At 38.1% G+C, this 14,699-nt stretch overlaps 1 protein-coding gene across 2 annotated transcripts; it reads right to left on the bottom strand.

The window, feature by feature from the left end:
- Positions 1 to 4,629: 4,629 nt before the first annotated feature.
- LOC128254804 (uncharacterized) lies at positions 4,630 to 13,087 on the bottom strand. 2 transcript variants are annotated; one of them, XM_052984113.1, is made up of 7 exons: positions 12,890 to 13,087; positions 12,644 to 12,712; positions 7,187 to 7,355; positions 6,826 to 7,112; positions 5,860 to 6,105; positions 5,333 to 5,461; positions 4,630 to 4,831 (listed from the first exon to the last, which is right to left on the bottom strand). In XM_052984113.1, exons 2-7 carry the CDS (start codon positions 12,701 to 12,703, stop codon positions 4,727 to 4,729), a joined length of 996 nt encoding a protein of 331 aa, XP_052840073.1. In that variant the 5' UTR covers positions 12,704 to 12,712; positions 12,890 to 13,087; the 3' UTR covers positions 4,630 to 4,726. The 2 variants fall into 2 exon arrangements, with proteins under 2 accessions (XP_052840073.1, XP_052840074.1); XM_052984114.1 differs by lacking the exon at positions 5,860 to 6,105 and having other exon boundaries at positions 12,890 to 13,077.
- Positions 13,088 to 14,699: the final 1,612 nt, after the last annotated feature.

Here is a 14,699-nt window from a genome sequence, read left to right as displayed (position 1 = left end):
TCCAAAAGGAAAACTCGGAGAGTGTGTAAAAGTGAGCTCGTCGGGTGAGTTTAAACTGCAATCATTCATCGCAGCGAATCCTCGAACGGCAGCAAAAAGCGCAGAAGACAAAGGTTAAGCCCAAGACAGGCCAACATAATTTCCGCTTCCTGGCCCGAAGTCCGTATTTTTGGCAACTCCTTTCCTTCTGCCCACTTTTCGCCTGGGGATTTATGATTTTATTACCAAAAAAGCACTGCAAAAGTAAGGTCGAATGGCGAAACGACTTTTTAACCTATGATTTTTGCCCGTTTTGTAGCGTAATTCAACTCTGGATTTGTTTTTTTTTTTTTGGCAAAGGTTGCATACTACCGTTAAATTATTTGCTTGGGATTTAAATCTGTTCTTTTTGCTTTTTACCCAATACAACCTTCTTATGGAAAGTGTAGTACATTCACCTTTTTCCTTAAATGCTGCATAAAGGACCTGTTGACAGAGTTCCTGAGTATTTGCGGTTAACTAAAGCTTGGGAAAGTTTACGATACGCAGTTAGGATATACGATTTATTGAGCTGTGTGTATTTGGCCCTACCTTTCCTTTCATTCATGGCGTTACCACAGAAAATAAAGAGTTCCCGGAGCTCGCTTTAGTTTGCGTTATTTACGTTTTAACATAAAATATTTAAACTGCTACAGGGGTCGAAAAACGAAAATGGAAATTTTCTTGAGAAGGTAAATTTTCTTTCCCAATCACATTCAAGACATTTGTGTTCATTTTTAAAATCCCTATTTGGGTTATACTTAAAACAGTTCTTGTTTATATTTTAGAATGTCAATAATAATCTTGTTGGTAAAGATAATTGTGAAAATAAAGCTAGTTTTTAACATATTCTTTTAAGATGGGCTAGAATATTTAAATCACATACTAGAAAATGTAACTCACTTTTATATTCCAGCTTTTAACAAATGATATTAACTTTTTACAGAAAATAATATATTTATTGTTATACTTTCTTACGTTGTTGCTTTGCACTCGATTGTGTATGTTTCCAAGTATAATGGTCGTTAGTTGTTTAATTATTCCGTGAAATTTAATTCAAATGAAACTATTATTTAAAGTCCGTTTGTGGCAGGGTCGTGAATTTCAATCGCACAACTGACGTTTAAGGATATCACTTCCTCGAACCGTATGTGTTGACACTTGTGCCCCGCAGCTGGGTGGCAACTTCCACGGAAAACATTGCCGGGGGGCCGGGTTTTGAAGAATTGGAATCCGGAGCCCGGGGCACGTGGCAAACTGAATTTGCATATGCCCAGACACGGTAGGTGGTTCAGCCCCGTTTAAAGCGAGGCACGCCCCCTAAGCCGCCCACTTTTCCACCTGTCGCAATGGCCGCAATCACATTGCTTCAATTAAATGGAGTCGACTCATTAATAATGCAGACAGCGAATATTTGGATGCCAAATACAGTACATGAACGTGTGTGGGCTTGTTTGTTTGCTGTTTCGTGTGTAAGGTACAAGAAAACTTTAATGAAGAGCGACAGCAGTGACTTGAAAGTAAGTTTCGGCATCCTTTTTTTGGTCCGCATCCGCACACACAAGGTCCTGTAGAATTTATGAATATTTATGCTCTAGCATTTTGCACTCGATCTGCGTAAGCTGGGGCACTGAATATTTATAAGTGCCACAGTAAGTAACCTGGCAACTCACACTGAATATAAAGCATACGCATCGCATAAAGTACCCGCCAACGTTTTTCTTCGGGATTTTCTTATTTTATGTTGATTTTAAAATTAAGATTTGGTAGTAATAAAAAATTGTAATCAAACCTAGTTGCATCATAAAACATTTAATCTTAATAAATAATTAAATATTGTGTTATACGTATGCTAGAAATATTTTGTTTGAAATATTGTTAATATTTTACTTTTAAGACGCTTTAAACTAATGTTAAATGTATGAAATTAAAAATTAAGTTTTTACAACGCTTTCAAAAGTGTATAAGTTAGAAGTTTCACTAATTTAATTAGTTTAGCTTATTCTCGATAACTTCTAGTTTATTCTAGAAAACGTAACAAAACCCAAAAACTTACATGGAGCAGGCAAAAGAAGAGCAAATTAGTTTTCTTTCGTTAAGCAAGTGGAAAAGTAAAAGAGGGTATGTATATAATAAATGTGGGAAATTTGATGCGTTGGCAACTTAAAGTTCAACAACTCAATTTAGAGTGCGGTTCTCGTCAGCAAATTACGGAAATTTTATGTTGCCTACCTTTGGGCGCTCTAAAGATGCCAACTTGATAAGCACAAGTGCAAGTGTGAGTGTGGGTTTTCCTGTTAATGTCTAAGTGTGTGTGGGTGCGTGTGGTTGCGTTTGAGTACATTTGTTGAATGATTTAACGTACCACCTATTCACTCATTCTTGTGGTCCACGGAAATTGTAGACAAAATAAAAAACGATAAAACCTTTTCAATTCTCCACTAACGTTTCTCTTTGTACCAAACGTTAAAATAGGAAAATGTATGCCAGTCGGTCAGTGTGTGGATGGAAGCCCATATATATAGATATATATATGTGGGTAAACATAATTTGTGCGGCACGTGCGTTAAATTTAATGAGGCAACCGCGACCCACAAATCGAGCTCGAGTTGCGCTGCCTTTGACCCCGGGCTCTTGGTTTTCATCCTGTTTTTCCTTCGGGCTTCTTAAAAGAAGAGCAACCAAACACACACACAAATGGCAAACATATAAAAACCCAACTATATCTACATGCATAACATTATAGGCAAAAAAGTCTGTTGGGCAGCTCGGCTCTTTTAAAGAAATTTAAGTTATGAGCTTGGTATCCAGGCATTGGATGGTGATTGTATTTAACAGATAATTATATTTACGTTACATATAAGAGCTTATTTATTAAAATAAGGTTATCAGGTGTTGCTCCGGCTTCTTTGAAATTTATTTATATTAGGGTTATAACTAATTGGCATTTAATTATTGTATTTAAATTTGTATTTTCTTTGAATTTATGTAATTATTAGCGTTTGTTCAGGTTTCTTTAACATAAGAATTGTTTAAGTGTGCAGAACGTAGATCTTAGAGTGTTTAGTGGTTTTTAAGCTACACTTTTAACCATTTCAAATCAAGCTTCAGGTAAAGTTAGTAAAAGCGAAAAAAAATATGCTGTTAGATAGAACTTGATTGCTAAGCTTTCTACTCTCTTTCAACCACTTTAATTTCTTTTCTATGTTGAAAAGTAAAAAAATTGCATGACGGATAGCCATGTTTCCAATTTGCATAGTATCTGTTTTCATTTAATTTAACTTGTATGTTTTTTCCGCCTGCTGTTTGTGCAGGATGCAAGTGTCTCAGTGAGCCTGTTGCAAAGGCTTATAGTCAGCCTGAAAAAGGAAACCCATTGAGTGCCTAACACACCGACTAATGGACAATAAACTCTCGGCCAAGCACTAATTAAGAAATTTAAATAGCGGACACTATAACCGCCGGAGCATGTGAGCCGCCGGGCCCTAAACAAACTGACCCTTGCGGTCAGCCGACAAGCCGTGACTTTTCGAGGGGCTAAGAGAGCATAAAAGCCCTCCGAGTATTTAAGCCCACTCACACAATGCATGTCGTCGTGTCGTCGTCGTCGTTTACGTTGTCGTTGCTGTAGTTTGTATCGTATGCATTCATTTACGTGCGAGTACCCCTCCGAAAGCCCGAAAGCCCCATTTTGTGCGCCCCATCTAAATTTGGGCCACCCAAGTGCCTGCGGTGGCAGAGTGTGAAATATTTTGCTACCTCACACCTAATGCTTGGTGGTGTGTGGCGTGTGTGTGCATGTGTGTGTGTGCCATATCTTGTCTGAGGTCTGGATCTCCAACACACTCACATACACACACATTGCCTAAATAAACAGGCCCCCATGCCTTGGTATTTTCCGGAGCATCTAACTCGAATTTCCAGCGAATTTTCACAGTTCCTGCCGGCAATATGTGGTTCGTCCTTATATGCGGATGCCATTTCAATTCATTTCCCTGCATTGTGTTGTGGCATTTGATTTAATGGCGAGAGACCCTTTTAATCAACAACAAACAATATGGACTGCTTTTCGGCCGTAAAATAGTTGAGTTTTACTGGCAGGCAATTACCAGGTAAACACTAGAAAACCCAGGAGCTGAGTGCCCTGACCAACTCAATAATTGACGGATAAGCCGAGCCACGTAAAAGCCTGATTTTCTGTTTGCATTTCAGGCAGATAAATCGTTAAGGGCACAACACTTTTAATTATTTGCAAGCATTTACCAAGAGCTAAAGAAACTTTAAAGATAAAACTTAATTTGTCTCACTCTGGCTTTCTGTTTAATTTTGAAATGAAAAATAGGTCAACACGCGTCAGCTTAACTCTTCCAATTATTTGTCTTAATTATCGATGTATTGCAGTTCACACCAGTTAAGTTGTAAGTTCAAGAAAGACACTTAAAAATAACAAAATAACTTTTTTAAATTGTACTCTAGTCTTTTATTTAGTAAGCAATGATATGTTGTGAACTTACTGTGGAAAAACTATTTCCTTATTCAGCTTGCAGCGTGATGTTGACAATATAAAAATGTTGTATTTTACCCGTCTATACTCAATGAAATTGTATAGCATTTTTGCGTAATCGCTTTATTAATTTTTATTGGGGGATATATGCATCAAGGGGATCTTAAAAATACCGAAACTATATTTTGCAATTATTTTTCGAGCTTAGTGAATGTGGACTTGAGCACCTGCTAGCTGTTGTGGCTGAGGTGCACCGCCGGTCAAAGCGCCTAGAGATTGCTGCAGCGATCGCAGAATCCCGATTGGAATCTGTAAGAAAAAGGGGAAGTATACATATTATATAAGTTAATAGCTTTGACATCATTAAAAAATGTATTTAAAATCAAATTTAGAAAATCTAGAAATTAAATTTTAAATAACAAAATAAATATGACATTTTAAATTGTCACAATGAAAGAAATTCAGAATAAGAATATAAATATGTTTTTGTTGAAATAGAGACATATTAAAAGAAAGATTCCATGCAATGAATTCGATAATTTCTTTTTTAATTGTAAGTGCTTGGCACAAAAACTAGAAAAACATGTTTAAAAAAAATTACTTCAAAATTAAGAACGATTTAGTTATAATTCAATCGTTCAATAGCTTAATTGTAAATTATTTAGACCCATAATTTTCTTTGACATTGGGAAGACGTTTATATGTTCGGAACCCTAAGTGAATGTTGTATATTAAGTTTTAGATTTAATCAGAAAAAAGGTTAATACATTACATTACATTACATTATTTTCTAAAGGGGTTCAAACTCACATCGAGGGCCAGGCCCACTGGTCCTTGGGCCTGAGGAGCCAGAAAGCGATTGTTCACCACCGGCTGAGTTCGCTGGACGGACTTGTACTTGTGGGCCTGGACGACCTTGGCCTCGCTCTTCTCCGGCACCTGTGGATGGTGGGATATTCATAAGTTACGAAAATTACTTGTAAAGGACGAGAGCATCACATGCAGGTAGTACTGGGGGGATAAATTAAAATTGTATTAAAATATATTTCACGGAAATGTAGCGCCAGCCGACCCACACCCACACCCCTCCTCCTCCACCTCCTCATCCTCATCCTCCTTCGCCCACATTGTCCGCAAATGTTTTCAAATAAAATTACAGGCTCAAAGCAAAAGTTTGGAATTCAGCCCAGCCTCACCAAAAAGCCAACAATTTGTTTACGTTTTAGTGCGCCAGCGTGTGTGTGTGTGCGTGTATCTGTGTGCTGAAAAGTATCTGTTTGTGGGCTTTTGTATCTGTAGTGTATTTGTATCTGTATCCGCAACGCAGTTGGTGTTACCTCAATGGGCGACTGATTCTCGTCCTTTTGTGCTTCCTCGTCCGGAATTTGTTGCTGCTGCGGGTGCTGCTGTTGCTGCATCACGTATACGACGCGTTGCCGCTGACGATGACGCTTTGCGTGTGGGCGTGGCCGCTTGACAATTATCAACGAAGTGGGCGGGGCAGCCGGAGGCGGGTGTCTATCTACCGCATCGGCATCTGCGGCGGCTTTAACATGATTTTCAATGATTTCGCTGTGGTCCGGCTAAAACATCAATGGCGAGTGGATTGATTGCTTGTTGTTGGCTCACCGACACGAGGGCATTGATCAATATTTAACCGCATGTCCCAGTTAAACACTACTCGAGGATTTATTGCCAGCAATTGCGCAATTGAAAAGGCATTTCAGCTCTTAATTCCCTTTAATTTCTCCACGAAAGTTCAACCCAATTTGAGATAACTATCCAACTCACAACAGTCGGAGAAACTTTTGGGCAAAACAGATCTTAAATATCCTGTCAAATTTTTAATTGCCTGACTCTCGAAGTTGTTTTCCATTTCTGACAGGTCCGATGGTGTCGTAAATTAAACGCAAACAACGTTGACAGGCAGCTAATTACTTTTTAGAGAACATACACTTTTATAACAACTGTTTGGAAAGCTCTAAAAAATACTATGAATCCTTTGTTTGTTCTCTTATTAGCAAATACATTTTTACATATAATAAAATTTTTTTCAAACAATTGGATATTGGTTAGTAGGATTTTCTTTGATAAATAACTGTTGTATAGCAACATCTGAATATTTCATTAATAATTTATTTTGAATAATTTTAATAAAAGTTTGATTTATAAAAATTCGTTTTTCAAAGGAAGTTTGATGCAAGTAAATAATAAAAAATTTGCTTTGTTTTTTATCTATTGAGAGTGCTGTCAACTTTTCATTTATTTATGACAAAACTATGTGAAAATGTGTTTTTACTTACATGGTCTGGTCTGATCAGCGAGTACTTCTTGGGAGGCTTGACCTTCTGAATGTGGCTGCTTGTAGTTGTCACCGCAGAGCCAGGACCGGAAGTGGCCGAATCGGGGACAGGACTGTCGGCATATGCCGGTGCAGCTGCATGGTGGGAGGAGGAAATCACCTTCCTGCCAGGACTGTGAGCCTCGGCTCCGATGTAGCCGTGTTCGCCGGCACTGCCGCCCAGAAGGGCACTTGCTCCCACCGAAGGATTAGCCTGGGCGGCGGCATAGCCCACGCCGGCGGCTCGTCCTAAGGGAAAAACGCAGGTTAGGTAACCCAGGGTGTAGATCGAATCAATTAGGCGCAGGGCCAACGGCACTTACCGTCCAGATTGCCACCGAGTCCGGCGGCTGCCCGGGAACCCCAAGGAGTTCCGGCTGAGGCGCTGAGTCCGCCGTGGGCAGAGTTGCCCGTGAGGAGTCCTCCGAGTCCCGCATCCGCGTGATATCCAGCGAAATTAACGCCCACCTTGCCGTCGCGCAGTGTAATCAGCTGCGGGTAAAGAGTTGGGATGGCGAAAATGTGAGAGTATTAGCACAAAGTTCTGGGCACGTTGCGTATACTTAATGCTATTCAAAGTTAGCCACGACCTTCGGATTTCGCGTACATAAACTTTTCGGCTCAAGATGTTTGGTCCGCCCTTTTCCATTCACCAATAGTTGTAAAGTTGTGCCTGAACTTTGGCCTGACCAGAAAAAAACAGGCAAACACCCTTTGTGCCCGCTTAACTAAGTTTGTAAACATTTTGTAAGTTGGTGTGAGTTTTAATCAATTTAAGCAAAATTTCTCAACAGCTCAAATCGGTGAAGGTCGGAAGTTTCGTTACGCAGTCAGTTCGGAAATGTTGACAAATATTTGCACAGTTCGTTTAGCCGTCATCCAAGAAAAAAAAAATATAAATGTTAAGAACAAAGATAAGCTGGCACAAAACCAAACTACAAAACAGCGATTCAATGATAACGAATGTTATTGGGAGAGTTCAGTTGAGCTAGATAGTAGATAGTAAAACTCCGGTAATGAGAGCACTAAATGAGTTCTAAAAAAGTTATCAATAATTGTGACAGTTAGACACAGCTAGCACAACAAAGCCAAAGAAACAAATGAGTTGTAGTTTCCTCAGTGCTTTGGTGACCTATAAATTCTCTAATTTTTATTTTTAGGAGAGAAAGTCAGTTCTTTCTCTTGGCAACATTGTAACATTATGTAAAATTAGAAACAACTCATAGTGTGTTTACAAACGGCAGTTGATTAATACTTTTTCTTGTAAAAATATTTATTTTAATAAGGGTTTTTAAACCAATGCTAATCATTTAATTTTTCCAAAGTCTATTCTTTTGAAAAAGAAAAGTGTTTCGCAGAAATTGAAACAAACTGAGTGAATTCTTATTTAGTTGTTGAACAATTGCTCTCTTTCTATTATAGTAAGCATACTTCTTAAATGTTAGGGTACCAAAAGTGTGACAATAAACTAATGGCCCTGGCCCAAAGAGAGCGAACGAGAGAGCATACCACACCTGTCGTTGATAAGAGTTTTTCCAGGCAGACACAACGACAATATTTAACTTGGCCTCCTGACGGCAGCTCATTTGGGTTTCACACGCCGACTAGAGGAGGAGGAGGTGGTTACTTTACTAGGTGGAAAAGCTGCAACACCCCATTCAGAACCAGAATCGGAATAAGAATCACAATCACCACACCAGCCCATAGTGAAAGGTGGGGAAAATCGAGACGCGGACACATGTTGTCATGTTGACAAGTGCGAGGGAGTGGAAATTGAAGGGCCGTCAGCGGTTGCCTGGGGTGTTTTGGATGTTTTGGATGTGGCTGCCGGGGTTGCTGCTGCTTTTCCTGCCTGGGCAAATGATGCTCGGCGACGCCGCCTCGGTCACCTGGGGACATGTCAACAAATACGCCAGCCTGCTGCACACCGAAGATGTCTATCTAAGGCAGGGCATCCCCGGAACCCCCCATAACCTCGTCTACGGCTCGCAGGTGAGATTTATATCAAGCTGTTGACGTGCAAATTGCTTAATCTCCCTGGTAATCTCCAGCAGAATGCCAGCGATAACTACCGGATTACGGGTATACATGTCGAGGATCTAAATGGTGGAGCGGAGGCTGTTGTCACGGCCGGCGGCATTGGCCATCAGTTTGTGGTGCTGCGTTGCCAGAGAATCGAAGAGGTTGAAAAGCCACAACTAGCTCATCTCGAGGTGTCCATCTATGGAGTGGATATATGACGCGTTGCCATTTTCTAGAGAGGGAGCACTCCACACCCGCCATTGTAAATAATAATTAGTGTAGAAAGTTTTATGAACTTCAGCTGTGCAAGCCATTTTGGCAAAGAAACATTTTTTAATAGAGTTTTATAAAGATTTATTTTTAATAGAGCTATACAGTTTCAGAAAATAATTTTATTCAATACACTCCAGCAAATATTTACATAACATTCGCAGAAAGATTGTATAATTTTTGTTTTGTCTGATTTACTGAAGTTTTCGTTTTGATTAATAATCTGTTATTTGAGTGAACTAAAAAAATCTAGAATTCATCGCCTTTCTGATTTTATAAGTTCATTCAGGTTTTTATCAACGTTAATAGTTTAAATATTTAATTATTACTATTATTTATTACTATTGTTATTATTTTTATATTGTTTTCTTTGCTTCCATTGTTATTTATTATTTCGTCTGGACTTTGTTATAGCTGCCGCAAACAAAGTTAGTTTTATTATTGTTTTTTTTTAAACAAGCAACAATTAATTTTCTTTGTTCCTTGAAAGCGTACTTAATTTTTTCTATGTACGAGAAGTAATAAATGTTTGAGAGCGTCGTTGCTTGTTACATGCACTTGTAAACATTGGTGACACTGAAACATCCGCAATAAGCTATTATTATCTTAACTGAAGTCGAAAACCTTTCTCATTGAGATAAAATGGAGTCGCAATTGTAACGATATGTTTTTAATCATTGAGAAATATGTTGATGTACTTTCTTACAAACAACATCTGCTGCGTTTTCGACAGTAAACTTAGTCACTGACTGTGAAAAGTTGAGACCACAAAACTGAAAACTTGCCAGTGGCTGTGAAGTTTGAGCTACGTTTTAGGGCAGTCGGGTTTTATAATTTATTTAAATAAGGCACACAACTTTGTAAGTTGTTGACACTAGATAATAACTATATAAAACCAGAAAGCTGCTGTCAGCTTATCCTTAATAACTTCTGTTTAAAGCAGATTATAACGTATGATGCCAAGGTTCATTCCAATCGACTTATTTATGGCAATTTTAAATGGTAAAAAACACTTTAAACAGCGAAAACGATCATGTCATGTAAGTTTCTATAAAGTTTTCTTTTTAAACAAAACTGAGGATTTATCAAACCATCCCTCGCATTCTCTGTCCCCAGACAGAAAGTTTTTAAACTAATTTCAGTGGCATACTAGCTGGGTAAATAAACTAAATAATTTAACTATTACCAGTCTGCAATCAACAACATTATTAATTGCAAATTAATATTGATTAAATTATTTACCCAAACAACAGCGGAACTTTTGTTTGCGTTGTTTAATATTTGGATGGAGTAATTGACAAATATATTTTCATGGAGTAATTTAATTGCTTTCACATGTCCGCAAACTGAAAGATGTAAATAAATACATTTGCCATATTTGCAGAACTTCCATTCCACTGATAAACATCGCGATATGACTACTCGGAGTTGACCGTAAAATGCCACAATTGTGTTCTGCTAATTTAAGGTGGCAGTAAAATGCCACAATTGTGTTCAGTTAATTTTATATACCAAAGGGAGATTAAATATTGCCGCTAGGAGTTCCCTAAATTCATAAGCTTGGGTCATGACCCACAAAGATAGAGAAAGAACTGAAAGGATTTCTTGGTTAGACCTGCGAAATGGAATGTCTAGTAATTTGCATGAATTCCTAGGAATGGCTGCCGCAAATTGTAAGTTGGCTGGCGGCAAACCCTTCTCAGGACTTTTTACATGCGCTTTTAATTTCAATTTCCACGACCCACACAGAATATAAACAAAAAATATTTGGGGTCTTTCCATTTAGATGGCAAACGCAAATTTCATGCATGCGTTGATTAAAATCTAATTTCTTGCAGCCCCCAAGCGGCAAACAGAAATAAACTTTTCTGTCCATTACAAAATCTCAATGAATGAAAACAAAGGAATACGGGGCTGAAGGGCGAAAATAATTTTAAGCAAGATGTGTAAAAATTCTTTTGGTCAGTCATGTTCACCTGAAAGTTCTGAAATGTTTGGCTGAAACTTAAATTACAAGAAGAGGCGACATATATGCTAAAAATCTCCAAATAGCCAACCAAAATGAAAGAGTATTAAATTTATATACTAAAAAGTTTTTGGATTGATATTTAAACTGATTTTTTTAATTGTTTTTAAGATTTAAGCTATAAATGCAAGAGCTTTAAATTAAATAACAATGTAATTTAGTATGCTCAAATTAAAGAGTTAATTTACTGTTATTTTCCGCCTAAAATCTATTTAACCAACTCGAAAACTAAAAAGAGTTTAATCCATGAAACACCATACATATGTATGGCATTTCCGTTAAACTTTTAATTACCATAAAGCAACGGTAGTTAGCTTTAGCGCTCGTGCAACTTGTGTGCAACACTGCGTATGAGTAATCGGTGGTGAAAAATGCAATTAAATTGATATTAGTTAGCCCAGGTCGCCAAAGTTCAAGGCAGCCACTAAAACGGTAGCCACTAAACCAGCAGCAGTTATTAAAATGATGCATAATAGTTGGTCGCGGCTCGTGAAGCCAAGATTAATGATAAGCAAGTTGTGCTGAGTGTGCCAAGTAATTGCCATCCAGGCAGGTAAGAAAAACCCAACGAGCATTTACCTTGGCCTGCAATTAAAGGCTAGGCGTGTTGCGAAATCGCGCACTAAAAATTCTTCATTACCGGACATTGTGCAATGTTTTTTAGCCGCAGCAAAGTTTACACTGCTCTCCCCTCAAAATCGAATATTGCACTTTCGCCTTTTCCCTTAATTTGTGGCCACGAACCACAAAATAAAATCATCGCCAGGCAATGGCATTGACTTCCGCGCTGCGGCCCTGATGGCCAGAGGCTCAAATGCAAAATTTGACTTTGTGGTGGCCAGCACTATACGGAATAAAAGTCGTGTAACCAGGAAATTCTATCAAATTTAATCAAGGTAAATGCTTGCGTTTGAAATTGAAGCATTTTGAAACCAACAAAAATTATATCTAGAACAGCGCATTTGTTTATACCTTATAAAAAAGCCAATCTTGTATATAAAATATTTATGACTTTCATACATATTTGTCTTGGGATGTAAGGTTTTTAAATATGATTTTGAATAATCAAAATAAACACTTTTAAGACTTAAGAACCTTATATTTTTTTTAATAAAATATCATTGTAAATTATTATTACATTTCATTCACTGCTTGAGCGGCAGGAAATGCAATTCATTGAGTGATCTATTAATCAAGTTGATGAATAATTCAATTAGAACCGAGAATTTTATCCGGCTGATGGAATTTTTTGAGTCAGCTGCGTATTGACTTGTTTACGCAGGGGCTTGGTCACCAAATAAACGTAATAGTGCTAAAACAGATAAATCAGCCCGACTGCAAAGTAATTAAAATAATTTCGAACCGCACTTGGCCGACGGGTGAATTTCTGGCCTGTTGGCAGGTGTCAGTCAGTGAGGGCCTTAATTAGTTTTCGGAAACCGGAATCCGGAGAAGGACTCACCTGGGCTGGCACCAAGCTAACCGCCTGCAGCAGACAGAGTACTCCAAGTAAGACGAACATTCTGCGCACCTAGAAAACAAAATCCAAAATTGGAATCAATTTCAGGTTCGTTTTGTATGCGAGTCGCGTCTCAAAGAATTCTTCCTCGCACTTTTATGGGGAGCGGCCGAGCATAATTGCGGGGCTTTCACATGCGAATCGCACTTTTCTGATTAATTAACAAAGCTCTCTAGCTCTTTGTTGTACCTTTCCTAGACGCTTTGCGTGCCTATTAAGTTTTATTTTATTTCTTTAGTCTGAGCTGCAAGCTTTCCGTTGTTGTCGCGTCGCGATTTCGCTTTGAACTGAGTGGTCGAGTGGCCTGAGCCGGGCTTAAACTTGAATTTTGCCGAGGGGAATGGAATCCACTGTCTGCCGCTTACTGTCTGCTGCTTGTAATGCTTCGTGAAACTGGAATTGTGTCGCAATTAAGTATGCAGGGATCTATTTATATAGGAGACTCTCTGCGTTCTGGTAGCTTCCTCTTTCCTCTTTCATTTTACCTATTATAACTTATTATCTCTAGAGCCGATGTGCAGGGAACTCTGGATGCTGCAATGATGATGCAAGACTTTTTGGTACTATGTAAACAGTGTTTTCGGCGACCTATTAGCACTTTGCCCGCACCTGTCCTAACAACTGGGTGAGAATTTGGTAACATCTCAGGCATGACAGACTGGATCTTTTTTGTGGTCAGTCGTCTGTTCACTTAACCCATCGAATAGATGAAGACCCGATTCTTGTCATTATAACAAAGAAAATTAAGCAAATTCATAATCCACTTTTTATATTTTACAAAATATTTTTCGATTTCTTGTTATTTGTAGTTATATGTTGTTATTTTAAATAATAAATAATTTTACAGTTGATATAGGGATTGCATTTGTGATTTAAGCTTAACCAAAATAGAATTGTTTACAACGGTAATAAGAAAGTCCAAAGGTTTTAAAAATTTCATAAATTAGAAAGCCTAAAAGATTCATAAAATTTGAAAAGCTGGTAAGAACTAGCTTGATTTGTTTTTGTACTTTGTAGATAATCAGATATTTACAGTTCAATGACATTCCACAAATAATATTGATTTTAGCAGCAGATTACAAAATAATCAGAAGATTAATGCTACATACATTTGGAAAAACATTTAAAATCAATACTGATCTTTATACTATACAGTTCAAAGCCATTGACAATCGATTAACCCTCAGAGATAATAAAATATAAACTAGTTTCTGATTTTCTATGCTTCACTCAGAATTACAGAATCAAACAATTGTTGAAAAACAATTACATTACTCATACGTAGGCCCCATTAAAGTGCATCCGATTTGGCGAATATTGGCCAACCGGCTTTTTGTGTTTCCCCGCCCCTTCCTCGTTCACTTTTGTTGGCTTTAAAATGGTTCTCAATTGGCCGCATTTGGCAATAAATTCGGTTTTGGTTTTGTTTTCATTTACGCTTCAACGAAGCTGCAGGCAAATTGGGTTTGCCAATTGCAGGCTGACAAATTAATAGGTACTGAACGGTAGTGATTTTATTTGTGCCAAAGTTTCCATTATAATTTTATTTCTCCTTTGGGGTTTCTCCGATTCGGCTGGCTGATTTTGGACTCAAGAGCTTATCCACTCCCAATTTAATGCCATTGGACTCTCTTCTTTTGTCGCAGCGATTTGTTCATTATATATTCAAATGACAAACAGAGCCGCCTGTGCTAATGTGCTTTTGAATCTGGCTCCGCTTTCTGGCCAAAATTCGCAGCGCACGTGCTGGATAATTTAGAATGCGATGGCCGAAATCAAATGCCATCGAAAAGGGTCCAAAAAGAAAGAATATAATTAAATTGAATTCAATGCCGATTGGGTTGGCTCTGGTCCCTTACATCACGCATGATTACCTTAGGAAATACCAGATATATGGCTGAACAAATCACTTGACGTTCTTTTTCATCATACGTTTTTTCCACTTTAATTTCGCGAGAACCTTTTTTTTGCCAAATGGAAATCTCATTAAGCTTAAATT

The sequence above is a fragment of the Drosophila gunungcola genome (assembly GCF_025200985.1).
Source record: "Drosophila gunungcola strain Sukarami chromosome 2R unlocalized genomic scaffold, Dgunungcola_SK_2 000006F, whole genome shotgun sequence".
Classification (NCBI taxonomy): domain Eukaryota; kingdom Metazoa; phylum Arthropoda; class Insecta; order Diptera; family Drosophilidae; genus Drosophila; species Drosophila gunungcola.
The sequence above is the reverse complement of the archived record's forward strand: the minus strand, read 5'-3'. Positions and strand labels throughout refer to the sequence as shown.